General features: G+C 41.4%; 1 protein-coding gene across 5 annotated transcripts in view; it reads left to right on the forward strand.

The window, feature by feature from the left end:
- Positions 1 to 15,656, forward strand: part of RPTOR (regulatory associated protein of MTOR complex 1) — a 516,265-nt gene that overhangs the window by 350,584 nt on the left and 150,025 nt on the right. For all 5 annotated transcript variants that reach the window (XM_077166178.1, XM_077166180.1, XM_077166179.1 and 2 more), the window contains 2 exons: positions 11,344 to 11,444; positions 11,986 to 12,130. In XM_077166178.1, coding sequence (XP_077022293.1) covers positions 11,344 to 11,444; positions 11,986 to 12,130 — 246 coding nt within the window. The remainder of the gene's footprint in view (positions 1 to 11,343; positions 11,445 to 11,985; positions 12,131 to 15,656) is intronic.

Here is a 15,656-nt window from a genome sequence, read left to right on the forward strand (position 1 = left end):
GAACTGGTATTGAATTTTATCATGCTTCTGCATCTATTGAGATGATTGTAAGATTATTTTCTTTTATTCTCTTTATATAGTGACGTACATTGTCGGTTTTCAAGGGTTAAATTAACCTTGCGTCTGTGATGAACCCCACTTGGTCATGATATATTGTCCTTTTGATAGATTGCTAATATTTTGTTAAGAAGTTTTGCCTCTGTGCTCATGAGGGATAAATGGTCCTGTCCACCATCCGTGGCCAGAGCCACACTCTCTCCAACCACTCTAAATTTTAGTTTGACGATGGGATTCTTTCTGCCAAATTGGTTCTTTCTTTGGATACTTTCCCTTGGCCCTAGAGGCAGTGACTACTCTCTACAGCTGTTATTTCTATCTTCTTTAGAATTTTCCTTAAAATTCTTGATAGTTACATTTTCTAGCTAAAAATGTTCTACATTAGATTTTTCCTGATTGATTTCATGGTGTGGCTTTGTCTTCTGACTGGACCGTTACTAATTCACGTTCCATTGAAGGTTTATATCTTTTTTCTTCTGGCTGTTTTAAGATTTTCTCTTTATTTGGTTTTTGGCAGTTTTAGCAGGTTTTGGCAGAAAGTGTTTGTGGACTTTCTCTGTGCTTTTCCTGCTTTGTGTCCATGGCATTTTTTGGAACTGTGTCTTGATATGTTCTGTCTCAGCATTGTACCTTTGAACATAGCTTCTGTTCCTTCTCTCTCTTTTCTCCTTCTGTTCTCCAGTGTGTGCACTTCACTTTAGATCTCCTCACAATGTGCATTATATTTCTTAATAACTTTTTCTTATGTTCCAAACTTTTGTCTCTCTGTGCTTAATGCTGAACTCTTAATTTCATCCATTATATATTTTAAGTTTTTGGAGTTTTGCAATTTCTAATTTTCAAATAGTTCCCTGTTTTGTTCCAAAATTTTCTACCCTGTCTTTTAATTCCTTGAACATATTAAACACCATTATTGTAAAATCTAGGTTTGATGTCACCATTATCTGGATCTTCTGTTGCTATCTCTGTCTTGTCAATTTATGTTTGTTTTGTCTTATTTTTACTTTGTCTTGTTTTGAGCCTGTATTCTGTTTCCTAATAATTGCCTGAAATTTTTACTGAATGATCCAAATTGAATATGAAAATTGTACATGTAATTTGAAGCTCTTGTTAATGTTTCTTCTCCCAAAGAGATTTTTGTTTGCTTCTAGAAAGCAGCTGGGCTAGAGACATTTGGGATCCCAGGTTACCTTAATGTATTTTGGGATTTGCAATGAGCTGAGGCTGGGCCTCAGTCCCTTTGAGGTCCTGATTTGTTCCAGTTCCTCCTTCCTGTTAGTGTAGAACTTATGAGAGGCCCAATCCAATGCCTAGGGAGTTTTGCCAGGGCCCCTTTGCCTTGGCAACCCCTGTACTTCAATTTTTGTTCTCCAGCCCTACAAGTCTGTCTTGCTCTGCTCGGTTTTTCTCTGACTTATGGAATTACTAGATGTCTCCAGGAGAAATGTAGCTTGAGAAATGGCATGCTTAAGCTTTTGAACTTCCCTCCTCTCCCAGGTCTTGTTCCATAATTTCTACAGCCTTGTTCACTTTCCATTGTCTTCAAAAAGATTTCCCCCAACATACCCACAGACATTTTTATTTTTATTATTCTTGGCAGTAGAATTGTCTGAGTCTCTCACCTGTTCAGCCATTGCCATCGGTGGAACTCATGATGTTATCTTAAACCCAAAGAGTTGTAAACTGGACCACACCCCTGAAGGTTCACATGTATTATTTAAGACCTAAGTGATTCCAGCTCTTTAGATAACATCACAGTACAGGAGAGTGTACTTACAGTACAGGTGAGCGTAGTTACAGTACAGGAGAGTGTACTTACAGTACAGATGAGCGTACTCAGGTGCAGCGTGGGAAAAGAGAGTTCCAAATCTGCAGGTCCCTCAGTATTTACAAAATGTGATTTGATTTCCAACCTTGCTTTCTTGCTTGTTTTCTTCTAACCGCGCAGACCTAGCTCTGCAGCCCAGTTGAGAGAAAACCTTTGCTGGCTATAAAATTAAAAACAATCCACACTGATATCATATTTTATAATTTATATACTACAGTTTTCACGCATACCAAAATGGACTTTGAAATCCATGAGTAGCTAGAATATAAGGCACTGTATAGATAATAAAACTTGCTGAGTAGTCATCATTTTATATAAAGAGTAACTGGAAAAGAATATCATGGATATGTGCCTGGTTTGGTTCAGGAGAATATCAGCATAGGAAAAAATATTCTCACAAGTCTCACAAGAATATCATCTAGTGCAATATTTCTCTCCTCATTTCAAATAGTTTTTCCCTCAAAACAATTATATTTTACACTGATTGAGAAAATACATGTGTAAATATATTTATTGTATATGTAGTTTCAATGTAGTATTTATTAATTGAGAAAATAAATGTACATATGATATATATACATACAGAAATATTCAAGGATTCCTTTCAATAACTTTGTGGACTTTTCCCTCCTTACCCCTAGTCCCCACATGCTGAGAATCACTGGCTTTTGCCTTACCAAATATAAAACCACTATGCCCTGACCTGGGTTTTCAAAAGAGTTACCTTTAACAGAAGTTGCTACATTCATCTCCCATAGTTCTTTGTCATGAAATATTTTGAAGTAATAAATTATTTGCATTAAGTAAAGGAAGTAGTCCAAGGTTCCCTATGCCAGCATTTTCATAATTGTCATTTAAAGTAAAAGTGTGTCCTATTTTAATTGAATTTAAGATGAGATGATCTAAATTTATTAAGTAATGCATTGTTAAAGTATCTTCCCTCTTCAGGAAAACTCACTTTTACTTTAAAAATACATATTTCTTTACTATGTAAGTAATGTGTTTTCAACATAGGTATATTACTAAATACAAATGAGTGAAAAGAAAGTTAAAATCCCCCATAATTTACTCCCATGTCTAGATAATCATTGTTCATACTTGGATGTATTACCTTACATGTATTTGTGTGTATATTTGACAAAAAATGCAGCATCCCTTTTCATAGAGAGTTACTTCAGTACATTTAAAATTACTCAGTTTTGTGCGTAAAGAATAACTGGAGAAATTGCCCCCAAAATGTTTCTGGTGCTTCTTAGATGTTGGAATCTGGGATGATGGGTATTATCTGTTTCCTTTTTATTGTTGTGTATTTTCAGTGGTGTATGTCATTTTCTTGGAAGCCATAGTTAATCACCTAATCTAATGTACATGCCCCCTTATGATCATTCAGTAGGGAATCGTCCATTTGCTCAGCAGACATGTACTGAGCCCCTGCAATACATTAGACATTTGAGCTAAACACTGGGATCACAGGATAAATAACATAATCTTTGCTTGCAAAGAGCTCAAATCTGTTTGAAGATGTAGCCTGGGCAACAATAGTCATTTACAGAAAAGATGTTGATAGACTTCCGTGGGAGCATCAAAGCATCTTGGTGGGACCCCAGCAGAGGATGGAAGGAGGTGCCGTGGGAATGTCTTCTCAGAGGAGACAAAACTTGAGCTGAGTGTTAAGGATTAATAAGTGTTCCCTCAAGGATGGTTCAAACAGATGTGGTATATTTTGCTATTTGAGGAATGACATGTTTAATTTATTTAATTTTTTTATTGTGAAATATAACATATATACAAAAAAGCAATAAATTTCCAAGTACATTTTCCTAAGTAATTATAGAACAGATTTTAAAGTTTGGTGTGGGTTACAGTTCCATGATTTTTCATTTTTTCTTCTAGCTGCTCTCAGACCCTGGAGACCAACAGAAATATTAATATAATGATTCAGCTATCATACTCATGTGTTAAATCCTATCTTAGGCCCTTTCTCTTTAAATAACATATATGCATAAGAACAATACATTTCAAAGTACATTGCAACAGCTAATTGTAGAACAGATTTCAGAGTTTGGTGAGCTACAATTTCACAATTTTAGGTTTTTATTTCTAGCTGCTCTAAGGTACTGGAGGCTAAAAGAAATATCAGTCTAATGATTCAGCACTCATACTCATTTCTTAAACCTGACCTTCTTATGACTCCACCATCACCTTGGATCTTTCTCCCACTCTTTAGGGGTATTTGAGCTATGCCCATTCTAACTTTTTCGTGTGGAATGGGCTATCGATAATATGGGATGGGGGAATGGAACTAGTTGATGTTCTGGAAAGGCTGGCCCCTCTGCATTTCAGATCTTTTCTGGTCCAGGGACCCATCTGGAGGTTGTTGGTTTTGGAGAGTTATCCTAGTGCATGGAACCTTTGTAGACTCTTAAAAAAAAATGCCATAATTATTCTTTAGGATTGGCAGGAATGGTTTTTGTTGGGGGTTGGCAATTTATGATAGGTAGCAATGTCTAACTGAAGCATGAATAAGAGTGATTTCCAGTGTTGCCTTTCAACTCTATTTGAACTCTCTCAGCCACTGATACCTTATTTGTTACACTTCTTTTTCCCCCTTTTGGTCAGGATGGCATTGGTGATTCCATGGTGCAGGGCCAGGCTCATCCCTGGGGGTCATCTCCCATACCACCAGGGAGACTTTCGTCCCTGGATATCATGCCCCATGTCAGGGGGGAGGGTAATGGTTTCACTTGCAGAATTGGATTTAGAGAGAGAAAGGCCACATCTGAGCATCAAAAGAGGGCTTCCGGCAATGACTCTTAGGCATACCTATAGATAGTCTAAACTTCTCCTTTACATACATGAGCTTCACAAGAGCAGGCCTCAAGATCAAGGACTTGGCATATAGATTTGGGTGCCATAATGTTTGGCACAGTATTTGGGGTTTCCCCAGTGGTAAAGCTTAATAGTTCCATAATTTTTCTCCCATCCCTGAAGGAACTTTGCCAATACCTTTTGATTATCTGCTTAATATACTCTGGGATGTGTCATTAAGCTATACAGGATTAAAGGCCCTCATTCTTATTCTGGGTTCCCTGTGTTTGGTTCCAGACACATTGACTTAGAGATTTTGTGTTACAGAAAACCTAGGTTCTGGCCATAGTAAAACGTTCTTCCTTTGGTCTCAAATATTAGGTGAAGTTCTAAAATACAGGCAATGTCTTCCTTAGTCCTATATTCTGAATTACCTTAATCCTGACGTGTTCAACTTCATTCTTTCTCTAAATACCAGGTTGTACATATATAAAACAGCCCCTCAAAATCTAGAAATAATGATTACTACTCCAGACTAAATGTGACTGCTATAAGAGTTTACAATCTAGACCCCAGTTTTTCTTATAAGTATTTTCTAAATGAGATCATACAATATTTCCTCTTTTGTTTCTGGCTTATTTTGTCTGACCAAATGTCCCACAGGTTCATTCACATTCTTGCGTGCCTCAAAACTTCGTTTCTTTTTGTAGCAGCACTGTGTTGGATCGTATGTATAGACTATTGATTGCCAATCCACTTTTCAGTCAGTCCGTCTTTCAGTTACCTCTATCTACTGGGCCTCATGTATAATGTCCAAAGTCAACAGTCCATCACACCCTCACCAAATAGAAAATCTAAATTTCCCCCTAACTCTTGTCCTTCCCCCCATTATGTACCCCTGATATTGCTGTGGTACTATTGTTTTCCTGTTAAACACAACCCAGAGCATGCAATAGCAGTTTTCCCCCTATACCCTGAAATTATACATTCTTTGTATAAGAGTCATACCTTTGCAGTAGTTCATGCAAGAACTTATTCATATTTGTAGTGATAATTGATGGGACACGTGAGTCTATACAATGTCTTTCAATCATGTTCCCCTTCAGTATGGTTTGAGATTTGGTGAGCTTTCCAGCTTATCCAGTTAGAGGCAACCTGTGCTGTCTTTAAAAGGTAAAGGGTCTCAGTTGTCCAGAATGTGACAGTAGACTGAGGCCATACGCAAGGTCTAGTGACAAGTTCCTGGTATTGAAAACTGGTTGTAAAGACGGTGTTGGGGTGATAGAGGGCTCAAATAGGAACGTGTTGCTTGAGGAAGAGTGCCAGGTTTGGCATTTCAGAGCTGGCCAAGCCCTTTAAGGTACTCATAGAAATTGGGATATGAATGCTGAAGAGTGGTTGGCATGTAGCCAGGCTGAGGGACTCTGGAACAGTCTTCACTGTTCACAAGAATGTCAAAGCCCAGGAGGCTAAATACCAGCAAGAATCTGAAAGCTGGAGGTGAGTAAAACTAAATCCTAATGGAAACAGCATGGTGAAATTTTGAGGTGGCATATGTTTTCCAAGAAGATATCTGCTGGATAACTGCCGCGTCTACTTTTGAAGTGCTATCTGTTTTATTTTAGTTCCTGTTTCACATACAGGGTGAGCCTTAGTGACTCAGAGGAGAGAAAGGAGATGCCAAAATTCTCCAGCCACAGCACAGCTGGGCCTAGAGTTTGGGTTTCCTCATCTCCCAAATCAAGGATCTGTTCCCAAACTATAACATTTTCTACTTTTCACATAAAAATTAGTCCCTTGATTAATACTGTGGATTTAAATTTTTAAAGAACCACCTTGTTTACAAATTAATGAAACTTTGGGGGTTCAGAGAAACTTTTGGAATGAAATGGGGTCTTGTTGGATGGTCTGTGCTACTTGGTTCCTCCTGTGGGTCCTGCTTCAGTGGTAGGTAATCCACATGGTCTTTGCATGGTCTCCAGAGTGGGTAGGATTTTGACATTGTTTTAGGATCTGGTATGGGAAGAAATCAGAAATAGTTTCCGAAGTGATTTAATTTTAAATGTCATAAAAAGAGAAAGAAATTGGACTCAGTTTTACCTTTCTCATCCCATGTAGGGCCAGTCTGCTGAATGGGGAAGCCATATCTTAGACTGATTAATTGGAATGATTTCTAGGTCTATCTGAAATCTCTTAGTAGATGGTTTTGTCTGTATTTTTCACTATGTGCTTAGTAAAAGAGATCAATGGAATTTTCAGGTGACTTTCGTTGCAGATACACTAATTGGAGTCTGGCTTTGCCTTTGCCAGGAATTGCCACAAGATAGGAACTTTAAAAACAACCAAATGCACGTTGACCGGAGAAAGATCGGTCTTGGTTCATTCTGTGGTTTTGTCATCCAACGGTGAGGGAGGGCTGGAGAACCAGCGTCCTACCACCATCCATCAGCAACTCCTCATTTCTTTCTTGCCTTTTTTTTTTTTTTATAGGTGTAACAGTTTTATTTAAAAATGTCAATCTTTATAGCATGCCAGAAATTACATCTTTTCTACCATTTAAACATGATATGGAAAACTTTAAATGAGGCGGGCAAATCCTTTTGAATTTGGCAATGTCTTTTAGGTTGAATATTTGTAAAATTGTGAAAAATTCTGGGACTAAAACTACTCTTGGCTAAAGGAATGCAAATCATTTTGTAATTCTGCCTGTTTGTCTCTCTTTTTCTGTTTTGCCTTTATTTCTTTTTTTCTTGTGAGCGCTCCTCGTAAGTTTTCTTTTCCTCTCCTCAATCTGGCTGTTCTGTTGTGTCTTTCTGAAATTCGCTTATTTGACTCCTTCAATTTCTTCTGTAATAGTCACATTTTCCCCTCCTCCTACATAATAGACTTTCCTTTAATCAATATTTCCCATTATTGTTTTAAACCCTTTTTGTTCACAATGGATGATCTTTTTAGGGAACATTTCTATTTTTATAATTTATTTTTGTTGTAATTATACATATGTCAGATTAAATTTGCCATTTTAACCACTTTTTTTTTTTTTTTTTTTTTTTTGGTGCATGGGCAGGCACTGGGACTCGAACCCGAGTCTCCGGCATGGCAGGCGAGAACTCTGCTACTGAGCCACCGCCATGCTGCCCCATTTTAACCACTTTTAAGTGTATAATTCAGTGGTGTCAATTTGTATTACATTGTTGTGCTGTCATCACCACCTTCTACCACTAAAACTTTTTCATCCCCCCAAATAGACACTCTATACCCATCAAGCAATAACTCTTCATTTCTCTTCTTCCCAATCTCTGGTAACCTCTCCTATACTCTCTGCCGCTGCATTTGCTCATTCTAGATATCTCACATAAGTGAAATCAAACATTTGTCCTTTCATGTCTGGCTCCCTTCACTCAGTGTCATGTCTTCAGGGCCCATCCATGTTGCAGTCTGGATCAGAGTTTCATCCCCTTTATGGATGAGTATTATTCCCTTGCTGGCATACTGTTTTGTTGATCTGTTCATCTGTTGCTGGGCACTTGGGTTATTTCCACTTTGGGCGATTGTGAGTGAAGCTATTGCCAGCCCTGGGGTGCATCTCCTCTTTCCTGGACTACAGTTTTCCTCTAACCAAGGAACCGGACCCTGACAAAACAGCCTGAGTCCTGTGTCAATGACATTTGATTTAAGAGTGCGTTAGTGATCACATCATGTTAGTGATGTGTTTAGTCAAGTTTTGGAAAGAGACCACAGCCAGGGAGTCCATCTTTGATTCTGGCTTGTCCTTGCACTTCCCTGTGGCGCAGGGTCACGTCCCAGCCAGCTGCCTGCTGCACCTGAGCTCCTGCCCCAGGTTCTGCAACTGCAGGTTCACGGTCAGCGTCCCCCGGCGCCACAGAGCTCAAGGAGGCAGAGTCGTGTTTGTTAGTTTCCTGTTCAAGTCATGCAGATTCCTTGTAGTATACTTTGATCTTATAAGCACCAAAACAAGAGGGAGTATCCAAGCTCTAACACTGAGGTTTTTCCATCTAATCATCTTTCCTGGCATGTGTTTCATATAATTGTGAATATACATATTTGTTTTGCTTCAATACTGAATTTTTAAAACCCACATTTCCCCATATTATTAAAATATTCATAGACAACAGTTTAACAGCTTGTGGGCATCTCACTGTGGTCGCGCTGTACCTAATTGCATCTCTGACGTTGTTTAGGAGTTCCTTCCCTGACGCTATTCTAATCAGTCCGCTCTGAGACCTCAGTGCACCCACTGGTTCCCCATTTTGCATTTCTTGTGCAGCACTGAGCCCTGGCAGAGATGTGACTGACGGAAAGGGCCCAAACCCTTTCTTGGCCTTTAGGTATGCATCCAGAGCCTCGCCTGCGAGCAGGCACAGGCATGCACCTTGGTTGCTAATGAGCTGGACAATGCAGTCCAGTGGTTTGTTTAGGCTTTTTCTTCACTTGTGTGTTTGTCACTCAAGGAGTTAAAGCAAGTATATTGCGCACACTTGGAGCATGTTATTGAAAGGACTGAGGGGAGGGCTTGTCAAGGCCCACAGCTCTTTCACGTGCTTTCTATGGTATTGTTTGTGCAAGGCGTGCCCTGGACCTGCCCGCCCTGTGCCCAGGACCTGGTGTAGGTATGAACGCTGAACTCTGGGCCTGAATAGGTTTGTGTTTCATATTGAACAGATTAATGTTAAAAGGAAGAGAGAACCTGGGATAAGATCCTGAGAAATACATTTGCCTGAAAGCTTATCCCTTGCATGCTTTAGCCATTTGTATTTTGCTAATTCTAGACCACAGAGTTTCAGCCTTGTAGCCCTTGGCCTTATTTGTGCATTGTACGGCTTTGGGACCGCAAGCAGGCAACTACATAAGTAATGGCCCTTGAATTCTGAGCAGTTCCTGTTTGTGCTGACTGCCATCTTTATTAAGAGGGTTTTCAGTAAATGTGTTTCTCTTCACCAGATGTGGGACCCAAGATGCCACCAATGTGTCAAGGACTTCACATCCAACCTTGTGACGCCCTCTCAGTGCCCCTCCTGCGCCCTCCTGTTTCCCAGGAGTGTGGCCCTTCCGTAGAAGTCAGGCCCTTGGTGGGGGCAGGGCAGCGGGGGAGGAGCGGAGCAGGAGACACTAGTGCTTGAAGACAGAGACAAGAACTCTGGTAAAATGCCTTCCTGGCCTAAGTGTTTTCTCTGTGGCCAGCCTCCGCACCCCTCATTACCCACTGTACGGAGAAACTCTCTTCCTCAGAGGGTGTGGGATCTCCCTGACTCTTAATGGTCTGTCACCCCTCCGTCTCCTGCTTCTTGGGGAGGTGACCAGCAGGCTGGCCCCCAGGAAAGAACCGTGGCTGGATGGCACGCTCCCTTCTGAGAGGAAAAGGAGACAGTTCTCAGGGCAGGAAAGCCTGGTGGAATTTTAGTTCTGCTTATGGTGGGAGTTTCCCTGGAGAATTGACTTTTAATGGTGTGAATCCTTAAAAAAAAAAAAAAAAAAAAACACACATACACACAAAGCCATTTTTTAAATCACCCGCATCATGATCCATAAATAAAACTTTGTGTCTGGAGATGCTTGAGTTTCCCTCATTGAGGTAGACATTTTTCTTGCGTTTAGAAATCTGGTTTTCAAGGCTTCTGACATTGTTTGAACAAGTCTACTTTAGATGAGTGTACTCATTTTTTCCCTGGTGTTTTCCTTGTACTATCACTAAGCCTACTTGAGGAAATGGGTAGCATTTTATATTCCTAAAGGGAAATTCAAGTCATTTAATGGAACAAAATGTACACGTGTTGTAGAAACACACGGTCTCTTTTCTGCACTAAGATGTTAGCGTAGTTCAGCTTCCCCCGTTTGAGGCATAGCCTCTTTGCATAGTGTCCTTGCAGAGACAGTGCAGTCAAACGGGGCACTGTCAGGGAACTACTCATCTGTTTGACCTCATAGATAGCAGGCGTCGTGCTTTAGTCTCTGAACCAAATTACTGTGAACAGAAGTTTCTTTTTGAGAGAAAAATGGAGGGTTTTTCAGCTAGACTTAACGTGCCGTGTGGTTGATGGGATTAAGCCACACAGTAGATGGAGAACTCATCAGCGAGGGTCTTCCCTCACCATCCTTGATGAAATGGCCTCACCTTGCCTCGCCTCGCCACTCCCCATCCTCTCCATCTTTGGCCACCACAAGAACAAGAGTCTACGAGCACTGGGCCTTGGTAGATGCTGATGCTCACTCTCTCCCCTCTCCCCCTCTCCCTCTGGCAGTGCAGGGGCTCAGAGATATTTGCTGGATGGGCAGCTGACCTTGAAGAACATGATGCCCCTTTCTTGGCTCATCAGTTTAGTGTGCACTCTGTAGCGTCAGCATCCAGGGCGACCAGATGAACCTCCTTCTGTATAGACATGGGGGGGGCAGGGTAAAGATGGAAGTTGACCTTTTAAGTTGTGAGACTGGTGGTTTTTATTCCCCTTGGTTAGGCAGAGTGTGTGAGTTGTGGAACTCACTGGAGAGGCAGGAGGTTCTGCGGCCACATGCAAGCCCCTCCTCCTCTTGGTCCCAGTCGAGTTTGTCTCCCTCTTCTCTCCCTTCCCCTCCCCTGTATCATGCCTCTAGTAGCCTTGCCAGCACTAATGAAAGCACACGGTGTCTTGCAGGATCCCCGGCCGGCTGAATGACAGGAGGACCCCCCTAGGCGAGCTGAACTGGATCTTCACGGCCATCACAGACACCATCGCGTGGAACGTGCTCCCCCGGGGTGAGGCCGCCGGGTGGGGCCGTGTGGGAGGGCAGGCTCCTGCCTCTGCATCTGGGGGCCACGGACCCCTGGATGTGGAATAAATAAGCTCTTCACTAGTGAGGAAAACTGGCCCAAGTGGGGAGAACAAAAAGGAGAAATTACAAGCCTAAGTGGGTTTCTGTGAGGACAAAGTGGGTTAATGTGGAATGTAGTGAATTCCATGTGAATATTTGCTCTTACTGTTGGTACATAAAAGATTGTTGTTATTTTCTAGGTAGATTCAGGGCTTATCTTTCTTGACAATTCTCCATACTACCCATGTTAAAACCACAGTTGGCATTAGAAGCCTTGTTTGTATTTTTTATTTGCATGTTTACTGGTTGGCTGGTTGGTTTTCCAGGTTGTTTGTTCATGTATTTGCCTGTGTGGCCAATGGGGGGTGTGCACATTAGTCCCAACTTCCTTGTCGTAATTTTCGATGAAGTCAGTTTATTTATTTGGCTTTAACTATTGGACATGTGTTACTGAGGACACCTTTTTGTCTTTTATCTGTCCTCAGATCTCTTCCAAAAGCTCTTCAGACAGGATCTGTTGGTGGCTAGTCTGTTTCGAAATTTTTTATTGGCAGAAAGAATCATGAGGTCATATAACTGCACCCCGGTCAGCAGCCCGCGGCTCCCTCCCACCTACATGCATGCAATGTGGTAAGATGGCGTTTCATTTACTGGTCACTGTTCCCAAGTAGTGTGTTTGTTTGTGTGTCTGTTTTCATTTCTACAGTAGTACATGTCAAATGGAATTACATTGTGCGCAATAGGGCGACTTAAAATGAAACTTGCAGCCTCTAAGTCATATTAACAAGCAAAACTAAATCTTCCCTGAAGGTCTCTACAAACAGGAAGTGTGAGCCTCCTTCAGCAGTGCAAGAGCCTCTGAGGCCCTTTCACACCTGGCCACAGCCCAGAGTGGCCTCCCGAGCCCTCCGCGTTCTCTGAAGTCAGGGTGGGTGGAAGGTGAGGGGCAGGTCCTCTGCAGATGTGCTTCTGATCCTATAGATACAAGTGCTGGGAAATATACTGGAGCATATTTTGCGCACATGCATGAATGTATTCTTTTCTGACTATGGATTTTAATTTCCCCCTTTGCTGGACCATTGCTGCTTCTACCAATAATATAGTAGTAGCAATAATAATAATGTAGTTTGTTTTCAGTCTTCGCATCATGGCTGAAGACTGGTTTCTTCCTGTTCCCTTCTTTCCCAATGCAAGCAAAGTGGGGAGAAGTACTAAAGGGAACTTGAGCCTTAGTTATATCCGTCAATGGAGGAAACCCTTACACAAATATTTAAGAAGACTAATTCATTTATGTTTAGCCTTACAAAGCTTTTTGTGGTATATTTTTATGGTCAGATTTATTTCAGCTAGGGATTTAAATTTATATATGTTTTTATAAATTATAAATTTATATAAATTTATATATTTATATATATATATATATACATGTGGCCATTTTCCTCCTGACATTGGAAAGGTAGAGGAACAAGAAGGAGTTTTTAAATTTATTACCCATCATTCACTCTAAGAAAATCAAGAATGAAATATTCTTATGAGATAATTTGAAATGCATTGTATATAACGTAGTGTTGAAATGTTAAAACATATATAATCCTTATTCTTTGTGAGAGTCTATAAAATAGAGAACACCGATATGGAGAAAGAAAGAAATTGGAATGGACCACCGTGGAAGAATCAGCTATGCAACGATTTCAGTAAAGTGTTAACAAAATGGCAGATCACCAGGAATCCATGACTCCATGAATAATAAAATGGAAAAGATTGTAGTGTGCAAAGCCTTCATGAGGCTTAAAATAAATAATTAGAATGAAGAGAGCTGCATTTTTGGATGAGTAGATCTTCAAAAGAGCCTATTCTTTCAAAAGGAAATTCATGCCTTAAATACTGTCTATTTCTTCTGAGCCAGGCTTTTGTAAAAAGTTATTATGAAAGGAAAAGTAAAAGAAACTGCCGAGGGGGGTCAGTGCCATCTCAGGTCGTGGATTGGAAACTAGCTAAGAGATAGGAAACAGGCTTTGCACCAGCCACCCCCGTGGGAAGGGCTTACGGGGATGTGGGGGTTGTTCCTATGGGAGCAGGAGATGCAGTGGTCACTCAGGCCGTCATGATTAAAACAAGGGCCCTGCTTTTCTCTGCCCTGATTACCCCCAGAAGTGTGTGGGGACATGTTTCCTTGTAGTGTCTGGTTTCATCAGATGTGACAATGCCTCAGATATGTTGCATAGATTAAAATATATATAGTATCGTAAGAGAGAGTAAAAGGCTAGGGCAGGAGCAAGGAGCAAAAGGAACAGCTCCGATAGATAAACAGCCCAAGATCGGGATGCTGGGGATTGAAGCAAGTGATGGATGCCACAAAAATAATATCACCTGTCTCTTTTCATCATTCTAGATGCTTTTCTCTAGACGAAGTGGGAGGAATGCAGATCTACCTCCAAACTCTTGAATCCATAACTCTTGAATGTGTTTTGTTGGGTTTTATTGTTTTTTCATAATTTAGTTTGATAGACATTTCAGATGAAGGTATTTGAAATATTTAAAGCAAGCTGACAGGAGATAAAGTGTAAATGCCATTTGATAGCTGAACGTTAAGGCTGTGGAAACAACGGACCTGCCATCCAAGGCTATGACGTGTGGGCGCTGAGCATTCAGCCAGGTGATGCAGGTCCCCTGGTCCCAGGGTGGGTAGGACATGGGTCCTGAGACCAGGAAGCAGCATGCCAAGGCCTGGCTCCACATGGGGCCACCAGACCTGTGTTCAGGCTGGTGGTGGGTTTCCTTTTCACCTGCACATGCCCAAGAAATGTTATGTGCTTTGGACTTCTTTTTCTTGCCTTTTTTTAAGTTTTTAAATTAGAGAAGTGATAGGTTTATGGAAAAATCAAACCTTAGGTTCATCTCCTGTGTACCAGCCTGGTAGCTGGCTTGAAAGTGAAGCAGCCAGTTTTTTTAATCATTCAGCCTATAGAAAGGAAGAGTTGAAAGTAAATAAACTCACAGTAAACCTGGACACTTAACAGAACTGCGAATTTGAAAGCCCAGGGGAAAAATGTGCCAAAATGAAAAAAATTAGGTGCTGAAAGAAAAAAACTGTAACTTGCAAATTAAGCACATATTGTAAAAAAGATGTTTTTCTTTTTTCTTGATGCACATACTGCCTTTAAGCAATTGCATAAGGCCTATTGATGAACATTTAGTAATAGGAAATCCCTCAAAGCATCACAAAGTGAAAAATAGAAAATTTTGCTCTCTCTCAAAGCGGTAAGGAGTGTATTCGTTGTCTGTTACTGTATAACAATACTACCACAAACAGCACACGCTTATTGTTGCCAGTTTCTGAGAACCGAGAGTCTGGCCCTGCTTGGTGGGTCCTCTCCTCAGCTTCTTGTAAGCGTGTGGGACTGCCCTGTTTGTAGAGGATCCCCTCCCATTCCTTGCCAGCAAGGGAGAAGGAGGCTCAAGCAAGGTGGCAGCACTGTCTGATTAATGTACTCACGTAATCATGGACACCTCGTCACCCTCACCCTATTCTGGTCCTTAGGATCAGCTCAGGGTCCGCTCACACTCGGGGGACAGGATCACCCCAGGAGGCAGGGTTCAGGGCTCACCATCCAGACCACCTTGCAGGAGGTTCCAGAACCAACTTAAAATGTCCATTCTGCATCCTGAAGACAGGAGCCAGGAAGGTAGTGGGGCCATTTGGGAAATATCAAGCGGAAGGAGTGGTAAGGGGGAAAAAATAGTGAGTCTGAGAAGGTGTTTGCTGTGGTCTTTACTAAGACAAGTCACAGAAAGGGATTAAAAGCTGGTAAATGTAACCGTCCTTTTGCAGTGATTTCTTCCTTAAGTTCCTGCTACTTGCCAGGCTCACTGTAAACTTTTCCCAAGTCTGAGGTCGTTGGTCCTGACAGCAGGGATCACCATCATTACTACTGTCATCATCATCAGAGAAGAGACTGAGGCAGGGAGGCTCCTGAGCAGCCCCTATAGCAGGGCTAGCCCCAGACCATGGTGAATGCCGACTCCTCAGTACGCATGTGCATGTGCTTTTGGTCTTTTGCACGCATCACAGGGTCAGGAGAGCCCCAGGCAGACAAGACATTTAGCAAAGGAACCTGAGTATCTGCAGTCTCTTGAGACAAATGGCTGTCGTGCT

Source organism: Tamandua tetradactyla, chromosome 6 (assembly GCF_023851605.1).
Source record: "Tamandua tetradactyla isolate mTamTet1 chromosome 6, mTamTet1.pri, whole genome shotgun sequence".
NCBI lineage: Eukaryota > Metazoa > Chordata > Mammalia > Pilosa > Myrmecophagidae > Tamandua > Tamandua tetradactyla.